The 20,170-nt window shown below is 43.5% G+C and overlaps 1 protein-coding gene across 1 annotated transcript in view; it reads right to left on the reverse strand.

The window, feature by feature from the left end:
* Nucleotides 1–7,815: 7,815 nt before the first annotated feature.
* Nucleotides 7,816–20,170, reverse strand: part of DCC (DCC netrin 1 receptor) — a gene marked incomplete at both ends in the record, with an annotated part of 627,385 nt that continues 615,030 nt past the window's right edge. Inside the window, 2 exons of the mRNA XM_080637247.1 lie at nucleotides 7,816–7,905; nucleotides 9,842–9,984. Coding sequence (XP_080493373.1) covers nucleotides 7,816–7,905; nucleotides 9,842–9,984 — 233 coding nt within the window. The remainder of the gene's footprint in view (nucleotides 7,906–9,841; nucleotides 9,985–20,170) is intronic.

The following is a 20,170-nucleotide window of genomic DNA, read 5'->3' on the forward strand; positions in this document are numbered from 1 at the left end:
CAGGAGCCTTCTCTTCTCCAGGCTGCCCCAGCCCAGCTCTCTCAGCCTGGCTCCAGAGCAGAGCTGCTCCAGCCCTCGCAGCATCTCCATGGCCTCCTCTGGCCTCGCTCCAGCAGCTCCACGTCCCTCTTGTGCTGCTGCCCCAGAGCTGGATCAGGACTGCAGGGGGGGTCTCCCCAGAGCACAGCAGAGGGGCAGGATCCCCTCCCTGAGCTGCTGCTCACGCTCTGGGGGTGCAGCCCAGCACACGGGTGGCTTTCCTGGACCAATTTTTGATGGAAAAATGAAATCCATGTCCCTCTATACCTAATTCTAAATCTGGAAATATCAAAATTCTGACCTCATCAAAATGACCCATCTCACCAGGGTTGGCCTCACCACCTTCCTCATTGTCATCTAATCCAAATTCTGGGAAAAAAAGCACAAGTTACTTGTGCAAAAAGCTTGCAATGAACCCTAGAGCCTCAGAGCAGGCAGCGTGCCCCCAGCTGCTTTCTGTCCTTTCACAGTGCTGAGCACGACTATGGGGTGCATGCCAAGAGTCCCCACCAAGCTTCAAGGTCCCTGTTGCCTGGTCCCTACCTGGAATGGAACGTGCTTGAGTGGGCAGAAGGTGAGGATGTGGGACATGCCTCTGCTTTTCTCGCCATTGCAGATGTATAAAACCACCATTGACCATTGCTCAACATTGACTTGTTTCAGAACCAGGGTTGATACCCTTGTCCAGCCACTGAGATAAATTCTTATTTCTCTTTATATTTCAGTCTTTAAATACAAAAATCCTCCCACTCGGTTGACGTGATGATTTGGTACCTGCTGCTGCTTGGAGTTTGGAAATAAATGTAGCTTGACATTGAAAAAGGTAGTGCCAAGAACATAAAAAGGGCTTCAGCATCCATAAAGTGGTATTCATTTCTAGGAATAAACATGAAAACTCTGACCCCATAAAGCACATTGCTTTCTTTGAACAAGACCTTGATGGAGCAAACAGCAAGAGAAAAAAAACCAATTCCTTCCGCAGTCGTTTCATTATGAAGCCTTAGAAGTGAGAACGATGGGGAAAAAAAGAAGACACCTTCCCTCAAACATTCAGTGCACCCAGAATCCTCCAGACTAGATGAGACAGAAAAGGCCTGTGTGAAAGAACAAGTGTGGCCGTGATGCTGAATATGAGGAGTGGGTCTGCTGGGAAGCTGACACCAAGGAGGATGAGATGTGGTGGGCACCAGGTCCTTAGAACTCAGACGGGTCCAAAGAGTCGCTCTAATTGGGTGTTTTATTCGGAATATGGACTTACCTCTGTTTCTGATCAGATGAGAAGCCACCCGTTCTCAGCACCCATGTGGAAAAGTGAGACACAGGAGGGTTTTAGTATGGTGTGGGGTAGATTCACAGGATAGCTGTGAAAAATCCATGTGTTGCATGCTCAGAGCTAAACATTGACATGTTTTGAGGTTGCTCACATCGTTGCTGCGATGTGATACACTACTTTGAGAGGTTTTTCTGCTAACCCATGGTGCCTGTGAAGGGCAGGGTAGGCATGCTCAGCAGTCACTGCAAAACAACAGCAGTGTGTCAAGGTGCAATGGGAAGAGGCGGGAGCAGAAATAAATCCAAATCCCAGCTCCTCACTAGAGGCAGACCAAAAATACTCTGTGAAATGCAATAGCTGGAGGAGCACCTTGGAAACCTCTTGTGCCCAGCTTGGGGACACAGAAAGTGAAGGATGGTAAAGCTCTGGGTGTGCGGAACAGCTTTAGCATGCTGCTGGCCCCAAAGCCAAGGCCAGCATGACTTCTCTCTACTGACATGGGGTGATTCCCAAGCAATTGAAATTACCTTCCTGCACAAATGTTTGCACGGCAGCATCATGTTTTCCTACACCAGAAAACTTATTCTGTTCCAATGCCTTCCCCAAATCAACACCGCTCCGGCAGGATCCAGGATGTACCCTGATACTCACCTTGAATTCACACCCAAATTGCATACTGTGTTTACACAGGGCTTGGAATGGAGAGCATCCCAAGGATGGGATGGATGCACAGAGCAGTGCAGTGGGATGGAGCCAGGAGATGCTGCAGAGCCGAGTGGGATGTGCTGGGGTGGGAGCTGTGGGGCTGCCTTGGGATCATAGAATCATGGAATAGTTTGGTTGGATGGGACCTTCAAAGCTCATCTAGTCCAACATCCCTGCAATGAGCTTCAACTAGAGCAATGCCCAGTGCTTGTAGTACAACATGTCAGACAAAGAGAATTTGTATCAAAACTTTATTTATTAAACAAAAAAATGCACCATTGGAATAACATTTCTATAAAAAATGAATATGAGACTGTTCTACAGTGCATTACAAAAAACCCCCTTTTTCATCATGTAGCAGTATACAAGATTGTGTGTAGAAACAGTCATTTATTTTTAAACTGTAAGCAAGTTTCCTTTCTCATAGAACAAGATTTACACTTAAATATTGCAATCACTATTCTAATTTGGTTAACAATGCTAGAGTCTGACAATTTAAAGGAACTGTTTAAAGGCTCAAAATGCCATCTTTTAGGCCTTCTGTAACAACAAGATTTTTTTTTTTTTCTTTTCTTTTTTCCACTAAGGCTAGTTAAAGCTGTAGTATAACCCATTTCTATCCGATAAACATATCACTAGTATGCTAAGAACTTCTGAATTACCTTGCAAAGCCCTTTAAATGGCATCAATTCACCAGTGCCAGGGTGTTGAATTAGCAGGCTGGAGCCAGTGCTTCACAGCAGACGTGGGGTGTGTGTGACAGTTGTGGTGACCGGTGACACGGTGGCACTGTCCCACTGCCCAACCCTCCCAGATCCTCACACCGGGCTGGAGCCCGGCACAGGGGGACATGGGCACACTGCAGCTTTAACAGCCTGCTCTAGGTTTCCAGCCAGGTACCCCTTGTACCATAAATTATCCGAAAGAAAACACTCTAAATAATAAATTAAATATTACTTATAAAAAGTACACCCTCCCCCCCCAACCGCCCCATCCCAAACATGGTGACAATTCACAAATGTAAGGAATTGCCAAGTCTATTTTACAAGAATAAAAACAGCATCGTTCCTTCTCCTACCGATGTTACTTCCTTGCACTTGGAAACGCGCATACAGCACACAGTGAAGCACGCCTGTGGGTGCTGCACCTTGTCCTCCAGCCAGGCAAGACCAGAATGAGGATGTGTTCAATGCCTTTTTGCTGAGTACTTTAAAAAAACCCTTCTTCCATCCAACTTCCAGGTATCCAGCTCAGCAGTGGAGGCAAGGGGTTGCAAATTCACCACCTTCTGCTTCCCACTGGTGTTGACCACAGAGTGCTTCCCTTACCTACCTAAATCTCGTCAGGGTTTTAATGAGCACCTTGATAGCACTGCCAGCTCTCATCCTGCAAACGTTTGCGCCTGTTTTCACCACTGCTAATGCTAAAAGTGGCTCATTCCTGATCGCAGCAGCATGTGCAAGCATCGGATGGATTTGCAGGATTCAGCATGAGGCACTAGCTAGGAGGGCATCCTGGGAAAGGGCCCTTGGTGAGCTACAGCAGGAATTACACCATCAGCTCTGACCATAGGAGAATATGTCTAATGATTCCCAGGGTAGGGAAGGACCCAGGGATATCCTCAATGTTAACTCACTCCCTTCCTTCTGTGTGTGAGCAAGCACTGCCATTCTTTTGCTTGGTGTTTCCTGGGTTGCACTGTGTGTTTTGGCAGGAGATGTCAGAGCAGGGAGCACGCGCTGCAAACGTGCCCCGGTGCTCTGGAGAGCACTCCAAAACCTCATCAAATTATCTGTTCTTTAGAAAGGTCAGGGAAGGAATCAGGCCAGATGTGCAGCAGCCCTACCTAAAACAGCTTCTAAATGCGCTGGCTACGGGAAGCAGTTGGTGAAAAGACGCTCCTGTGAACAAACAAAAGGAAGGCAACAAAAAGAAGAGGCTCAAGGAGTGCTGATGCGAAGAACAGCCACTTTGTGGCAGAACCTCATTGCAGCATCTGACACGCGATGTCCCAGGCCACATAGGATCCTCATGGATGAGATTTCCTAGACCATACTGGGATGTGCTGGCTGAGTGCCATGGGGGGAGCAAGGACCAACCTTTGAAGCATTTGCAAACCTGTTGGTAAACTCTGGAATGGGCAGTCCTGCCCAGAGCTACATGACTATCTCTGTGCTTCCCCAGTTTCTGGCTGCCTTTTAACTGGGAATGACCAGTTAAATGCACAAAGGTGTACAAACAGCCACACCAGTATAGGTGACACAGAAATTCTCGCTCACTGACAAATGACATTACAAACCCTACAGCAAAACTTTGGCTGTGTCCATGTCCAGATCCAAACTTGGACATAATCAAGATGATACGCAAGAACAACAAGCAGATTATCTGTCCCTCTTTCAAAAAACTAAACAGCTTCAGTGAATGACTGAACATTTCCCCAGAAGTAAGTATCTAAGACAAAAATGGTGAGCTAGGGAATGGTCAGCCTTTTGAACCATTGATATTTCTCCATTGTAAGGTCTTGGAGAGAAAAAAAAAAAGAAAGAAAAGAAAAAGAAAAGCGGGTGGAGAATTAAAATAAACTATAATAAATATATCCTTTTTTAGTCTTTGCTTTTATTTTCCCACCTGTTTATGGCAGCCCTGTTGTACTGACTACCTGATGATCTTCCATGGTAACATCAAGCTTCACAAGCCCGTCACGCGTTGATAGATTTCTCACTGCATTATTCTGGGAGTGCCCATGGCTGACACAGTCACGGGCTATAAATATTCTGGCAGTTGAGGAATTTGTCAAAATACAAAGAGAATCTCAGCCAAGCTCCTTGCCAATAAATAGAGCATCGGCAAAATACAACATGGGAGTTTTGTACTAAAACATTGGAATTTTGCAAGTTACGTAGTTCGCACATAAGGCTAAATTTTGGAAGAAAAGTCTGGTTAATAATTAGGTAGGTATTGTACTAAAATCATCCTCAAATGAAGGCTGCGAATGTCTCCAATGCTCCATAGGACAACAACAGCAAAAGTCAGTGTCAGGTGGGTCAGGGGAGGTGAAGGGTAGATCCCTTTCTTGGTTGTCAAGTGAAGGTCTGAAGGAAAATAAATGAGAAAAAAAATCCCCAAACTCAGTGTTTATATGGAATAATTGAGTTTTACTGACAAATGCTGAACTTGAATTGAAAAGAAATTTCTTACTCATTTATTAAAGGGGAAGGGGAGCGGCTGTGTCTTGCTTGAGCTGAGACAATGGAGTTGTTCCTTCTTGCGGGCAGAGTACATGAGCACTTGTTTTGGTGTTGACCTTGGCCTTGGTCTGTGACTGTTACTGAATTAAATAGGATGAGCCTGAAAACAGGTACGTTTCAGACAGCACAAGAAAGGCCACGCTCACACGAGGGCCAGATCAATCTGTGGACTTCAGGGGCTTCGTGTTGAGTCAAAGAATGACACCTCAACAAAGCAAGGGGGCTGATCAATGCCAAAGCTCCTGGACACTGCAACACTTGCGTCCAAACCGAACCAAATCCAACTTGCAAACCTCTTTGTGGCTCATCTTACTGTAGGCGATTTGGGAGTGTTTTACACTTGTTCCTGGATTAATATTCCGTGATTTAAAAAGGTGCAGTTATACCTCTAAAGTCGTTGGGGCAGTTTCTGTTCTCAGCTGTCTTGCTGCCAATCAAGTTATTTCATAAGTGATAACTGAGAAACAGATTTGACCTTATGTTCTTATTTCAAAAATGTCAATCTCTGCAAACACGGAGGGGGAGCTATTAAAAAGTGGCATAAAGTCTTCTTTTTTTTTTTGAGTTAAAATAGAGGTAGTGATTTTATAGAGCCTGTTTTCATGGGAAAGATTTGTACATTTCACTTTTAGTAGAGGCTTTTGGTTACAAATCTTTCCAAACTGGAAAGCTCAGCCTTCCATGCAAACAAGATTTTCTCACTCCTGAGAAATATTTCATTAAAATCTTAGCAAATTGAATAACAGGGCATTTTTAAAGGAGCATTTTCACAAACACACTGCAGTTCCTAACGAAGCATTTGAATTCCTCCTTGACATCTGATTTCCTTTCCAACAAGGGGCCATAGAAAATAATCTGAATTATTACTTCTGTTGCAGTGCCATTTTACTCAAAATACTTTATTTGGAGATTCAGATATAATTACCCACCTAATAAAAGGAGCTATTAGGTTGTAAAGATCCTATCCTTTCCATGCTCTTTTAAAATTATGACCCACTCAAGCTTGAAATCAAAGGCAGAGCTGAATGGAATAATTCATCTGAAACTCTCTTATTGGGTTTTGCAGCCTCCTAACTGATAAATATGCAAATTAGTTCCCTTTTGGTGATTCAGCTGCATAAACAGAGATTAATGCTGAATGCAGCCGAAAATTTAGCAATAAAATGTATGCACACAAAATCTAGCCAATTCAACCAGTTACGGTTGTCGATAAACACCGTAATGTGCAGCTAAAGCGCTAGGACAAGGAGAGGGAATCCCTAAGGATGGTTCGCGGTATCCTGCTGCTCTCCGCTCTTTTCTTGCTGTTCTCATGGAGTACTGCTGATCTCAGCCAGGAAATACCACGCTTGCAGAAAAGAACTCCTAAATAATTTATCAGGTATTTACCAGCCTCTGTGGCTCTTCCTCCAGGCTCATGTCCTGCCCATGAGAAGCACAACACCATTGCCCTCCTCATCCTCTGCCCATCATCATAGAAAGTGGATGGGTCATCACATCAGAGACATCCTGGAAAGCAGGGTGGATGGGAAAGGCAAGAAAGGCAAGGAAGGCAAGGGAGGCAAATTCAGCTCTGTTTTTTTGTTCTACTCCAGCTTGTGGTGGCCCCAGCGGTGCTTCCCAGTGTCATCATGGTCTGGCACAAAGGCCACTCATCCGCAGACATGTTTTATTACAAGCTCAAGCATGTAATGACTGCGTGTCCGAGAAGATTGCTTATCACATCCTCTTTTCACAAGTGCACACCGGCTGGCTGGCAGCAGGCCACCAATGCAAACTCAGACTTTTATTTTTCCCCTTTTTTTCCTTTTTTTTTTTTTTTTTTTTTATTTTTACATTCCTGGTTCTCTGTTTTTCCATACATAAAACATTAACTACGAGAGGAAATGCTGAAGTGGCTGAATTTTACAGCCACTCACTAATCCCCACCTCTCGTGAGAGATAACTGACAGAGACAACAAAAGAAATTAGTAATTTGTCTTTTCGTTTTGTGCTGTTGGGAAAGCTTCCAAATTTTTGGTGTTGTGGTGTGATCATCTGCTATGGGTGTTTTTGTAGTCAGTAATTATATATTTAAAAAAACCCAAAACCAAACGAGTGACCTACAACACTGTCTCATTAATGGCACAGTCTATGTTTAAAAACATACTTGCATGAGGTAAGACTAGATCTACACAAAGAGCTACGAACCTCTACGGAGTAAAACATGAGTTAGTCATGACAACTTCAGCTCTACAAATACTAGTAGATCAAAATGAGCAAACTGGTAGCATCAGCTAATGACCCCGTGGTGACAACGTCATTTGCCTTCATGCTTTCATCGCTTTAGATGCCAGATCTGAAATTCTGTAACATCTCCATTATTATTCTTCGTTTCTTCTTTTTTTTTTTTTAATCATTCCTTTTAGGAATTTGCAGGCATCTTCCTTGCGCTGAAGGAGTGATACCGGCAACAAGATGATTTGTGATGGGGTTGTGTAAGTGGGCAGTATGAGAGAAATCCTGGTATGTTGCAATGCTCCGGGATAATTATCACCTCATCAAGAGCTGTTAGAAGGCTGAGCCTGTGATAGCATTGAGTTGCTTCATTAGCCCCTCCAAACTGGCCATCTGTTCACTCAGATCGTCCTGCTCATAAACCTGCAATAGAACAAACACACACACATAAGCAGCAGTGGGACAGGAACCCAGACCCCTGGGCAGAGCCAAGGACAAGGCCCATGGCAGAGACCTCCCAGGGCCCCCAACCAGGATGTCCTCCTCAGGGACCTGGAGCATCCAACCATGGCCTGATGCTTACAGGTTGGTTATCAAAGCCTCTCTGGGATCAACACAGGAGTTGAAAAACAGGGGTGACCATGCAAGAACAATGTGAAATGTTAACGGCCGTCCTCTGAGTCCCCATTTGCCCAGCTCCATCCCTTCCACTGCATGCATCCATGTTTGGGGGGGGGCACACAATAAAAACAGTTTTAGCACCCAAAAGAGACGTAAAATGCTCATCTGAACATGTCCTATCACAGAGCAGGTTGCAACAGTTGATCCATCAGTAAGCTGAATTTCTCTTCACTTGCTGGTGGTTGGGAATTTCTACCATAGCCTTTAGTGGGAGCGGAGGAGTGGGAACAGTGTTCATAAGCACCTAACTGGGCTGGAGGAAAGCAGTCCTTTGGGGTACGGTCAACTGGGAATCTGCAGCAAAACCCACAATTAGCAGCAAAACTGCACCTATTCTTGGGAACCACCGGCCTCAGACATGACCAACGCAAGAGCAAGAGGAGTGATCCCCTGCTGTCAGGCACTGAGTGATCTCAAATATTATTTACTTCATTATTATTTGTTTACTTTACCCAATAAAAGATCTAGCACTACTGTATAAGCCCTGCAGTCCCTGGGGTGAGATGGAGCAGGCACCTTAAGAAAGCACCTGCAGAGTCAAGCCTGAAAGAAAACTAATCTCCAAATTTTAGCCTTTCACCCCAAATTCTGGCCACCTGATGAGCTTGTTGCCTGCACTGTTGTTGCCTGTGACTGCCTTCACACTTGTGGAGCTTGAGCAGTGTCTCTTCTGAGACCTAAATTGTGTTGCTGTGATAAGGTATTGAAAGCTGAAATTGCACTTTGTGTTACTAAATGTCCTGTGTTAAACTACTCCTTATGCCAGCAATCCTACCATGGAGGGGATATTCTTTCCTGTTCCTATTCCAGTAAGAGATTTCATGTCTCTTAATCATCCTGCATCCCCTTTCCCTGCAAAACATTAGAATCCTATAGTGACTATATGCAGAAGGGTATATCTCTGCCAGTGACAGCAACAAGCAGGAACCAAACACTATTGTCCTGCATTAATCAAGCAGCAGACCCAAACCCTCCATACATATCTAAAGAGAATCTTTTGTCTTCAGCCAGGTTGAAAGCATCAAAGGATTCACTAACAAAATGTTGGACAAATCACTGCAATAGTGCCTGGCAAAAAGTTGTCCTGTGCAAGGAGATGAAAAGACGTGGTACGCAACATGTATTTGATATATTTCTTTTTTCCCTTATTCATTTTCTTTTGCACGGTTTCATCTTCTGAGTCATGTAACTCTTTTCTCTACCAGAGTCTTAATAGGAGTGAAAAGATAATTCTAATTACTCCATCTTTTCAGTTTCACTTACCTACTCCTTCAATGTTACTTTTCTCACCATTATCTGGTATTACTCTATACTAAATTTTCCTGCCAAAATTATTTTCTTCCCTTATTGCACTTCTCACCCTCTTTTCTCTTCTGATATCTCAGCGTGCTGAGGAGAGGCTGTGAGAGTTGTCGCGCGGATAGTATTGACGCAGAATTTAAGCACGCACTTCTCCTCCATATCACAAAGTCCATTAAAGCCAACAGCAAAGTTTTACTGGCTACCAAAACTTTTTACTAGCGTTCTAATAGCTGTCAGTGTAATGTATGCAGTGTAATACCCTAGGTAAGGAGGGATGGACCGTTATCTAAAAATTGATGTGTAGATGGGGATTAGAGAATAGAACTTGATGGTGACGAGCCTTGCAAGTAGGCTGGCTCTGACAGATGGTTCTTACATTTGCAGAGTCCTCAGTCTGCTTGTGTCCCTCTTCTGCAACCTCCGGGGCTGTGGGCACTGAGACGGGCAGCAGAGGTGACCTGGCTTTTCCTGCCAAGCCAAGGGATGCAGTTTTGACTTGAGCCTTGGGGAGGTTAGGCCCTGGAAAAAGAAACAGAAGTCACACAGAGAACCTGTCGGCATGAAAAAGGGTACTGCAGTGAAATTTGGGGGATTGTAGGCAAAACGCAGCAGGTTTTACTATTGCCATACATCTTCAGGTGTAAAAGTCTCCTTAAAGGTCTTTTCCAACCTTGATTCTATCATTCCCAGACAGACTTACACTACTTCTCCTAGGCCAGGTTGGATGGGGCTTGGAGCAACCGGCTCTAGTGGAAGGTGTCCCTGCCTGTGTAAGGAGTTGGAACTGGAGGAGCTTTCAGGTCCTTTCCAACACAAACCAGCCTGGAATTGTATCATTCCAGGAGAAGCACCAGAGACAACACAAACATTTTCTAAAACCTCTTCAGTGATATTTCAAATATTGCAGGTCTAAACCCCACTGCTGCACCCAGCAGAACTGATGCCCAAGGCTGCTGGGTGAGACTGCAGCAGGTTTGCAATTTTCTGTTGACATTAATTTTCGATGAAGAACGCTCTTCTGAAGAAACAAAATTTTTCGCATGGAAACTTAAGTTTTCCTGGGGAAATACCTCGAAACCTGGCATTACAGGAAAATAATGGAATGTCTGGCAGGGAACTGCCAAACTGATGCTGTGTTTGAGGGAGAAAATGAGACTGAAGAGCTCCTCCTGCCCACCCCATGGAGCCGCAGCACTGCTTCAAGCGCTGCCTTTTAAAGATGCATCAGCTGAGATGCCTCAGCTCTCTTCCAGAGGAAACCAAAAATTCGTTGTCTCTTTAAATCATTTAAAGCATCAAAGAGTGAAACCTGTGTTCTGGACACTGCCTCCGATGAGCACAAGGTGCCTGTTTCTATGCAAGACACTGCTGGAGACCCAAGGGCTGCCAGATAAAACAGGGGCGCAAAGGACGTTGGTTTTAAGTACATGAGGATAGCTTTAAAATTAAAAGCTGTCATGCAAAGCCTGGCTGAGGTCATGTATCTCATGCATCACAGATTCAAGGCCAAAAACGAGGACAGCAGTTTCTGGTTTGCTTATTGACAGCGTAGTCTTGTTCCTCTGAAGCTATGCTTTGAGCATTCCTACAACCTGCATAGGGCTGAATGCATTCCAGTGAGTGTCTTTGGCACTTGTATCATACACTGAGGTTTCCAAAGTTTATTCTTCCTGCTTTCTCTATTAACATTAATCCACTTCGACGCCTACTTGTGCTCTAAGGCAAGTTTCATGTTCATATCTTTAAATATGCAATCTCCAGGCTAATACTTGCTTGGCGGGATGCATCACGTACCAGGCACAGGCAAATCCCACCAGCTATCCCCACCAGGTAATAGCAGATCCTTTCTGGCACAGGGCAGACTCCATGTGAGAGATTTCATCCCTCATAGGAATTGTACATAATTTTTATTCTGCTTTTTAAGACCAACTGAAATCATGGAGATGAATCCTAAATAGATTTTTCCTATGTATTTCTTCAACTATAACCTCCAGCAAGTTCTCTGCCCTTTTTCTGTTACAAAAATGAGTAACATAATGAGGAGGGCATCAGCCTTAGTAAGTCAGATAGGCTATTGTCCACTGCATCAGAATTGGATCAGAAAGAGAAAAATATGACTTGAGATACTCAAGCCGTAAAATGTGGATAGAGGAAGGGGTGTTCCAGCAATGAGCCACAGGACAGGTTTGTATGAGGCCATCTATGGCTCTGGAGCTGAGATCAGGGACCAGGAGCATGGTAGATGTCTCCATCCATGTGGGACATGCACAGGCTCACTCCAAAACCCATGTCTCTGATCAGAAACCCAGCCAGCTGCCCTGAAAACCCAATCAGTCTTTTCATGAATCTTAAGATAAATTACTAATTTGTTTTCTTCATCACTAGGTTTCCATGCGATTACCTCTCTTTTCATACAGAACCTTATCACAGTATCATAGAATCACAGCATGGTTGTGGTTGAAAGGGACCTTAAAGCTCATCCAGTTCCAGCCCCACCACCTTCCACTGGAGCAGCTTGCTCCAAGCCCCTGTGTCCAACCTGGCCTTGAACACTGCCAGGGATGGGGCAGCCACAGCTTCTCTGGGCACCCTGGGCCAGCGCCTCAGCACCCTCACAGGGAAGAGCTTCTGCCTAAGAGCTCAGCTCAGTCTCCCCTCTGGCAGGTTCAAGCCATTCCCCTTGGCCTGTCCCTACAGGCCCTTGTCCCAAGCCCCTCTCCAGGTTTCCTGCAGCCCCTTTAGGCACTGGAGCTGCTCTCAGATCTCCCCTTCAGGAGCCTTCTCTTCTCCAGGCTGCCCCAGCCCAGCTCTCTCAGCCTGGCTCCAGAGCAGAGCTGCTCCAGCCCTCGCAGCATCTCCATGGCCTCCTCTGGCCTCGCTCCAACAGCTCCACGTCCCTCTTGTGCTGTGATGTCCTTCTTATGTTGTGTTATATTATTAAAGCATGAAATGAATGCTCCTAAGCCAGGAGCAGCACTGCCTGGAGAATAACTCCAGCACAGGAAGGCAAGCAGCTGCTGCACATGGAGCTACTGCCACGCTCGCTCCCCAAAATCCCACCAAATCCCTGCAGTTGTGATGGCTGTCTATATTCTAACAGCTCCAGCAGTAGCCAGGAGACAAGAGATGCAGATTAATTTTCCTGTATTTCAAAGAACTGTGTTTATGTTTTTAATTGTTTATACAAAGGAGCAGAAGAGAGAATAAAATCCCTCCCGAGACCGAGCTGCCAACAGCATGTTCATTAAAAGTTAGTTCTAGGAAAGAGTAGCCAGACACGGGCACAGAGGGAGAGACTCACAAACAAGCCTCTGTAAGGCTGAGCATCGCAGGTAACTCCTGGTTAGCTGAAGCTATGGATGTGTGAAAGCGCAATACCAGCTAGAAGAGATTGCCACAGAGATGAAATCTTACAGAGTGGCAATTAGGGACTGTAGTGACAGGACAAGGCGTAATCATAGAATCATAGAATAGTTAGGGTTGGAAAGGACCTTAAGATCATCTAGTTCCAACCCCCCTGCCATGGGCAGGGACACCTCACACTAAACCATGGCACCCAAGGCTCTGTCCAACCTGACCTTGAACACCGCCAGGGATGGAGCATTCACAGCTTCCTTGGGCAACCCATTCCAGTGCCTCACCACCCTCTCAGTAAAGAATTTCTTCCTTAGATCCAATCTAAACTTCCCCTGTTTAAGTTTGAACCCGTTACCCCTTGTCCTGTCACTGCAGTAATGAGTTAAAACTTAAACAGGGGAAGTTTAGATTGGATCTAAGGAAGAAATTCTTTACTGTGAGGGTGCTGAGGCACTGGAATGGGTTGTCCAGGGAGGTTGTGAATGCTCCATCCCTGGCGGTGTTCAAGGCCAGGTTGGACAGAGCCTTGGGTGCCATGGTTTAGTGTGAGGTGTCCCTGCCCATGGCAGGGGGGTTGGAACTGGATGATCTTAAGGTCCTTTCCAACCCTGACTATTCTATGATTCTTTGCCTTCACTCTTCCAGCTCCCATTTAACAGCTAAAAGTCTTCTTTAATAACTGGGCCTTCAGACTCCCTGCACCTCAGAATAAGAGGATACAGCTATCCCCAGAGGTTTGTTCTTCAACATTCAAATCAGTTTTTTGAAATAGGAAATGTTTTCTCTTCCACTTCTTAATAAAAAGAGCTTATTTCCAAAGAAGCCTGTGTGTGAGCATGCACACACTGACACACAAAATATGCGCTGAGCGCATTTTATTATGTATTTCACATACTGAGAAACACCAGAGCCTGATTTAAAAAACATAAAGAGAAGGAGGTAGTACCAGCACAGGCAAATTAACTCTAAGTGGCCTGTGCATAGACTGTGGATTCTCGACGTTTCTTTCCCCAGTGCTTTGAAAACACCTGCAGTGCTCAGCAAACAGCTACAGCTGCAATTCTATAATGCTATAGCACTGATTCTATTCTAGCAGTGCCCTGCAAAAGAGAGATTTATCTCATTCCAGTTGCAGGAATCTGGATTGCATCCTGGGATATCACTGCAATGTAAAGAACAAATAATAAGATACACCCACTGCAGAAAATTGCATCGATGCTGTTTATGGGTTAGATAATGGACCCAAATAGTTTTTCTTTATACAAGTGACTTCTCACCGTGACTTGCTGAGTTTTCATGGGCTGGTGGAAACGCAAATATTTGATGTGGTGGTGAGGAGCTCATGTGAAATGCAGAGTATGTTGCTGTTGTAATCCTCTAAATCCCAGGGTAAAACTCATGTTTCTCATATGTAACTCATTAATTGTAGTAATTGGACTTAAAGACCCACTTTTCTGCACAAAGACAGATGTTTCCTCCTGGATATTGTTAATGAGAAGGCATAATGATTAGTAAGTTCAGTTTGTGCATCTTTTTGCCCTTTAGCTCTCAAAAGCAACAGGCAAATTGTAATGCTCATAACTAAAATGGAGCTGAGAAGATTTTTGTTAAGCCAAGTGCTGTATTTCCAATTCTTCAGCAAATGTTTTACAGCAGTGACTGCTTTCCAAGGTATTGCCTGTAATACGTAATTAGTACAAGAGTTGAGCCCTCTTCCCCCAAAGGATGTTAAGAAGACCAAGCAGGCCTCTCCAAGAGAGTTCTAGACACAGGAGGGTGACATGCTAAGTAACCGGCTTTATGCAAATGAGCAGCTAATTAAATTAAAATTGCTTTGGTTTCTAACGTTCTCCAGCTCAGCAGGACTCTCATGAGTTAACCAAAGAGGATGCCTTGGCAGTGGGGCCGCAAGAGGCAGAAGATGACAATACCTGTCAGGTGTAGCTCTGAGCAGCCCCAGAGTGGATTTACCCTGTTTAAAAGTTTCATTTTCTCAGCAGGGTGATTAAACACTTCACTGGCTCATTAGCTAGATAATATATGGCTACCAGGTGCAAATCCCAGCTACCGCCGCTTCTCCAAGGCTCACGCTGAACGTGCTGCCGTACCACTCTGGGTATTCCCGAAGCACTGCACATCAGTGCGATCCTGTGTCAAGCCAAAAAGCAGCAGTTTTTATGAATCTATACACATTTGTGCCTATCAAGACATATGTTATCATGATGGACAGCAAGTAAAACCAATAGAGCATCCATCCTCTTGATAGCAGTACTTTGGGAGAGCTACTTGGCATTATTTTATTTTGAGATATGTCAAATGGAACACAAGATGATGTACTCAGCCAAGTGAGAACAACTCATTTCAGGGAGAGGGCTCAGGGTTTCTTCTGTTCGCATTGCAGGTTTTCCAAAGGCCCATCCCTAGAAGCAGTGAGGATAGAGAGCTGGAGACTCAGTATCAAGAAGTGCTGTGCTCCCACTCAGTGCATCTGGGGTCTGTATCCAACTTGAAGACCAAAAATCCTTGTGTGGCTCATGTGTGACAGGCATTCTGGGTGACGATGCAAAAATGTGATATGGAAAAAGAAAAGACTTAAAGTGAAGGAAATGGAGATGAATGTGAAAATTTGAAGGAGCTAGTTTACGGAGACAGAGCATGAAATGACGCTCAGTGGATAATACTGAAGTAGAAGGTAGAGCTGCTCAAGATGTGGATCTAGGACTCATTCTCAGTATTTTGATACATACAGTAAGTGTGTGATTATGGAATCTATTACTTGCCAAAGCTTGGAAATACAGCTGGACCTGGAATAACACTCCAAGAGAACTGCAGGGAGCTGTCTGCCTATCTGCTGCCCATGAAGACTTTCAGACTTTCACAGCAAAGCGGTTAGATCACGAATCACCCCTTCAGCCGAATTTCACATTGTAACGGCTGTTTAAAAGCTGTTTAAAAGTGAGGGATGAGTCTCTGCTGGCTCTTTCGTCTCCCTCAAGCACCCATGGAAGGAAGCACCCTCAAAGTTTGAAGAGAAGCTGGAGAAATTGTCATTCTGAAGATCCAAATTCCTTATTGTGGCAGCACAGTAAGCTTCTGGGACTGGCACAGAGCAGACACCCAATAATCAGAAGTCTAGAATTACCTAGGAATGAATCACATCTCTGAAAGAAGGAACATGAAGTTTTGCCATAAATTCTGTTGGGTCTAACAGAAGGAAATGAAGGAAGAGAAAAACCTGCATGCTTCTGATTTCAAGCCTACAAGTGGGTATGCGCCTCCGAGAAATCAACTATGATCTTCAGATGTACAAGGAAAGCAATTTTTGGCAGAAACAAGGCAAATAGCAATGCCATTTTACAAACCACTGGGCAGATCCCATCTGGAAAGCTTTGTACAAGCCTGAGGACTTGCACACAGGAAAAGGGAACCCTTCAAAGTGTTGAGAGGGGTTTACTAAGTGCCAGTGACCAAGAGGAAGAGTCTATGTGACAACCTACATATGGAACAGAAAATGTGATTGGGTCAGCTTTGCCTGCAATTCCTGCCCTCCTCAAAAGGACTGTGGTAATTTGGTTTCAGTAGGTGGGACTGCAGAACTCAAAGGCAACAAGAGTCTTTCCATTAAGCTTAGTGAGATGTGGATCAGGCTCACAATGCCAACATCAACAGCTGGGCTTAGGAAGGACATACCTGGGCTAAAATATCAGGTGGTGACCACAGATAAAGAAGAAATCTGGTGGTTTGAAGGATGTTTATCTTCCTAATATTATGCTCTTGGTAAACATGTATAACCATCATCAAAGAGAATGTGTGACAGCAGGGAGGACACAAGAGAAGCTCTGAAATGGGACTTTTGCAGTAAGATGCATAGTGTTGTATATGGGCTCCAGTTTTTAACCTGAAGCCATTTGATTACAGAGACGGACAAAATGCTCTGTTTAATATTTGATTAATCTAAAGCTGATTTTTTTAGTTGCTGGTTTAGGATTTTCAACCAAGTAAAAAATAGTTTGGGTCAAGCAAGGTATTTATAGGCAGGTTGCATAAAACTGATTTAGAAACTTAAATTTTCCAAACTGGGGATACAGGTATATTCTTATACCCCAAAGCCCGACAGCAGATACATCAAAGATCATAGAATCATAGAATAGTTAGGGTTGGACAGGACCTTAAGATCATCCAGTTCCAACCCCCCTGCCATGGGCAGGGACACCTCACACTAAACCATGGCACCCAAGGCCTCATTCAACCTGGCCTTGAACACCACCAAGGATGGAGATGTGAAGAGGATCTGTAGTTGAAGATAATCTTGTTTGAGGATTCAGATGAAAACTGATCTATCAACTGGGGTGCAAACAAGTCTTTGTTTCATAAGAACAGAGGATTCTTGGAGGATGAAGGATACCAAGATGTCATAATAAGCTGCAGAATTCAGAAGGTAATGGCAGACTTGTAGCTAAATGAGGATAATCTTTTCTGGCTCTGCATCTCACACCTTTTCCACAGCTACTTCTAACTAACACAACAGACATAAACTATCTGTGTCATTAGCAGATTAGATCTTAGGCAGAAGCTCTTCCCTGTGAGGGTGCTGAGGCGCTGGCCCAGGGTGCCCGGAGAAGCTGTGGCTGCCCCATCCCTGGCAGTGTTCAAGGCCAGGTTGGACACAGGGGCTTTGAGAAAGCATTCCATGATTCTGTGATTAACTGGAGCTGCTTCTAGGAATAAAGATCTGCAGGCATGGAGGAATCTGCAAGGATGCTCCCACAGCGATATGTCATAGCTGAAAGAGCTCACTCTGGAAAACTCAAATTATTTATGAATGCTTCTGACAGTAAAGAGATTGGCAGCCTGAACTTCAAGGCTGGGAAGAAGGGCTGTATAACAGTGCCAAGCCAGATGTTTTCACTATTAAGTAATCAAAGCTGGTGAGGTATACAGCTTATCTTGCAGTACGAAGTGGTAATTTTCTCACAAAATGTACAACAGAAAATCACAAAAGGATCAAACTCCACTTACCGGCTATTTGCTATTTCCACCAGTAAAAACAATGTCAGTTTAAATGACTTAAAAGCTGAAACATAAAGATGAGAATAACACGTGAAAGTGAGATTACTTGTAGCTCCATGGCAGGATGTTCTTCTTTAAGTAAGACAGTGCCTCTCAGGGGAACAGGGTATGTAACTATGTGAAAAATATTATTTGAAGGCTCGGTTGTTTTACACTATAGGTGGGGAAAAAAAATGTTTTTCATTGAGAAACTGAGTTTCTAAAAATGATTTTTGAGATGATAATCAACAGATGCCAGGGAAATTGTTCAAGAAAGAGGCAAAGTTTAATTTATAAATATTTGATAGTGGGAGAAACAAATTAAAAAGAGAGAGAAAAAAAACCAACAAAAAAGACAAAGAGATCATTTAATCACTCTCCTGAATATGGTACCAAGTAAGTACTGGGGCTGACTATTGAGGAGGTTTTTGAAATAGTGCTGATGAACTTCACACATTTTTATGTGCTGCAGCTTCAAAATAGGTATAGAAATAGTGAATTTGGAAAGGGCACTTCAAGAAAACAACACAGGCTGCACAAATACGGTGGAAATATGCGAGAGATTCGGTCTCTGTCTTCTCAGCTGCTCTTCATGTTTTGAATCTATTTGCTGGAAATACTATGTGGATAAGTAAGTGTTTGGGCAAAAGTGACCTACTGGTTGTGACTGCTCAGGGATAACACATGCAGTTAATACAGATAAACTCTACACACAATGGAAAAAGTTTTATTTCTCTGCTTAGGAAACACAGGGACATAGAACAACCCTTCCTTAAATCTTTCTATGGATTTTCAAGATAATTATTCAGATAAATATTTTTTCAGTTATTTCACTGAAATAGGTCTTGAAATAGATTATTTGTATCAAAGGGGAATCGGTGCATTTATCCAGACAAGCACCTGAACCCAACACTTCACTTTACACCTTCCTGTCAATTTTAATGAGACAACTCAGGTGTCTCCAGTTATCTGCATGCTAATTAAAATCTGCTGGACTGGGACTAGCTTTCTCTAATGGACAGGGCTGACCCTTTCATGGCACTGCCGTGTCAATATATCTCCCAGCTGAATGGAGAAAGTGCGTTTTCATACAAAAGAAATGTGGAAAAAAAAATACATTTCAAAATTGAAGGGGAAGGGTTGTAGGTAAAGGATTATGAAAGAAAAGAATCATTTTCCTTTGAGTCGGGGAGTTGTAGTGCAAAAATCAGGATGTCAAAATAAAAGGTTCAGGAAGTGAATAATTTCCATATTTTCAGTGAATTTATAGACCTTGCTTACCATAGGCTGTGATAGAGAAGTCCATAATCTCATTTACATTCATCATTAAAGTAAGAAAAAAAACTCCACCCCAAACTCTTAAGCCACAAAGATTTTTATACTCTATTAACAAAAGAGCTCTTAGTTGCCTTTGAATTCAATGACTGAATTCAAATTAGAAGCAATAGTTTTAGGGTTTTTTGTGTGTTTTTTATTTGCACTGGGATTTCTTTACTGTGAATGGTAAACCTCCAACTCCTCCCTCCCCAAAGTACCCGGAATTTGGTTATATAGCTACTTAATTAGAGCTAATTGATTGTTCAGAATAAATGCACTCACACCACTCGCAAATTAACTCCCCACTTTGCACGAGAGGGGATTAAACACTCTAAGAAATGGATAGCCATTAAGTGCATAAGACTTACACCAGAGGGTTCTAAGCTTATGTCTCCAAAATTTGCCTAATTTGCAGCCAAAAGTTTTATTCTATTTTGTTGAATTGCTGTCTCTAAACACTCCACCTGAGATCTGATAATGAAGGCGCTTGTGTAACAGTGATTCTACCAATGTTCCCGTGAGGAGCAGTCTATTGTCAGCATGACTGAAAATTAGTTCCTTATTTCCTCTATATTCACTCTTCTAAAGATCACTGTAATTTCAGCAACTGCTGAGGTTCCAAACCCTTGCTATTTGAGATTATTATGGCTCAGGAGTCACTGCTTAATATCCATATTCCCTTTTTTCCTCTTCATTTCATCCCTTATTTATTTGACTGTTAGCTTATGGTTTTAACATAGGCTTGGCAGACCTTCAGCCTTATCTTGTTTATCTGGTTCTTTTCTTACAAACAATTTAGAAATAATAATAATAATAGAAACACCTCAAGGAGTTCATTTTCTTACCAGGCTTTCTTATCCCATTTGGTAATGAAAACAGTCAGCCTGTGTCAGCCTGGGTAAGGAAACGTTTGTGCTAATGTTCAGGTAATACTCAGCTACTGCTATTTACACGGGGATGTTTACAGACAGATTTCTTCACC

The sequence above is a fragment of the Psittacula echo genome (assembly GCF_963264785.1).
Source record: "Psittacula echo genome assembly, chromosome: Z".
NCBI classification, from domain to species: Eukaryota; Metazoa; Chordata; class Aves; order Psittaciformes; family Psittacidae; genus Psittacula; species Psittacula echo.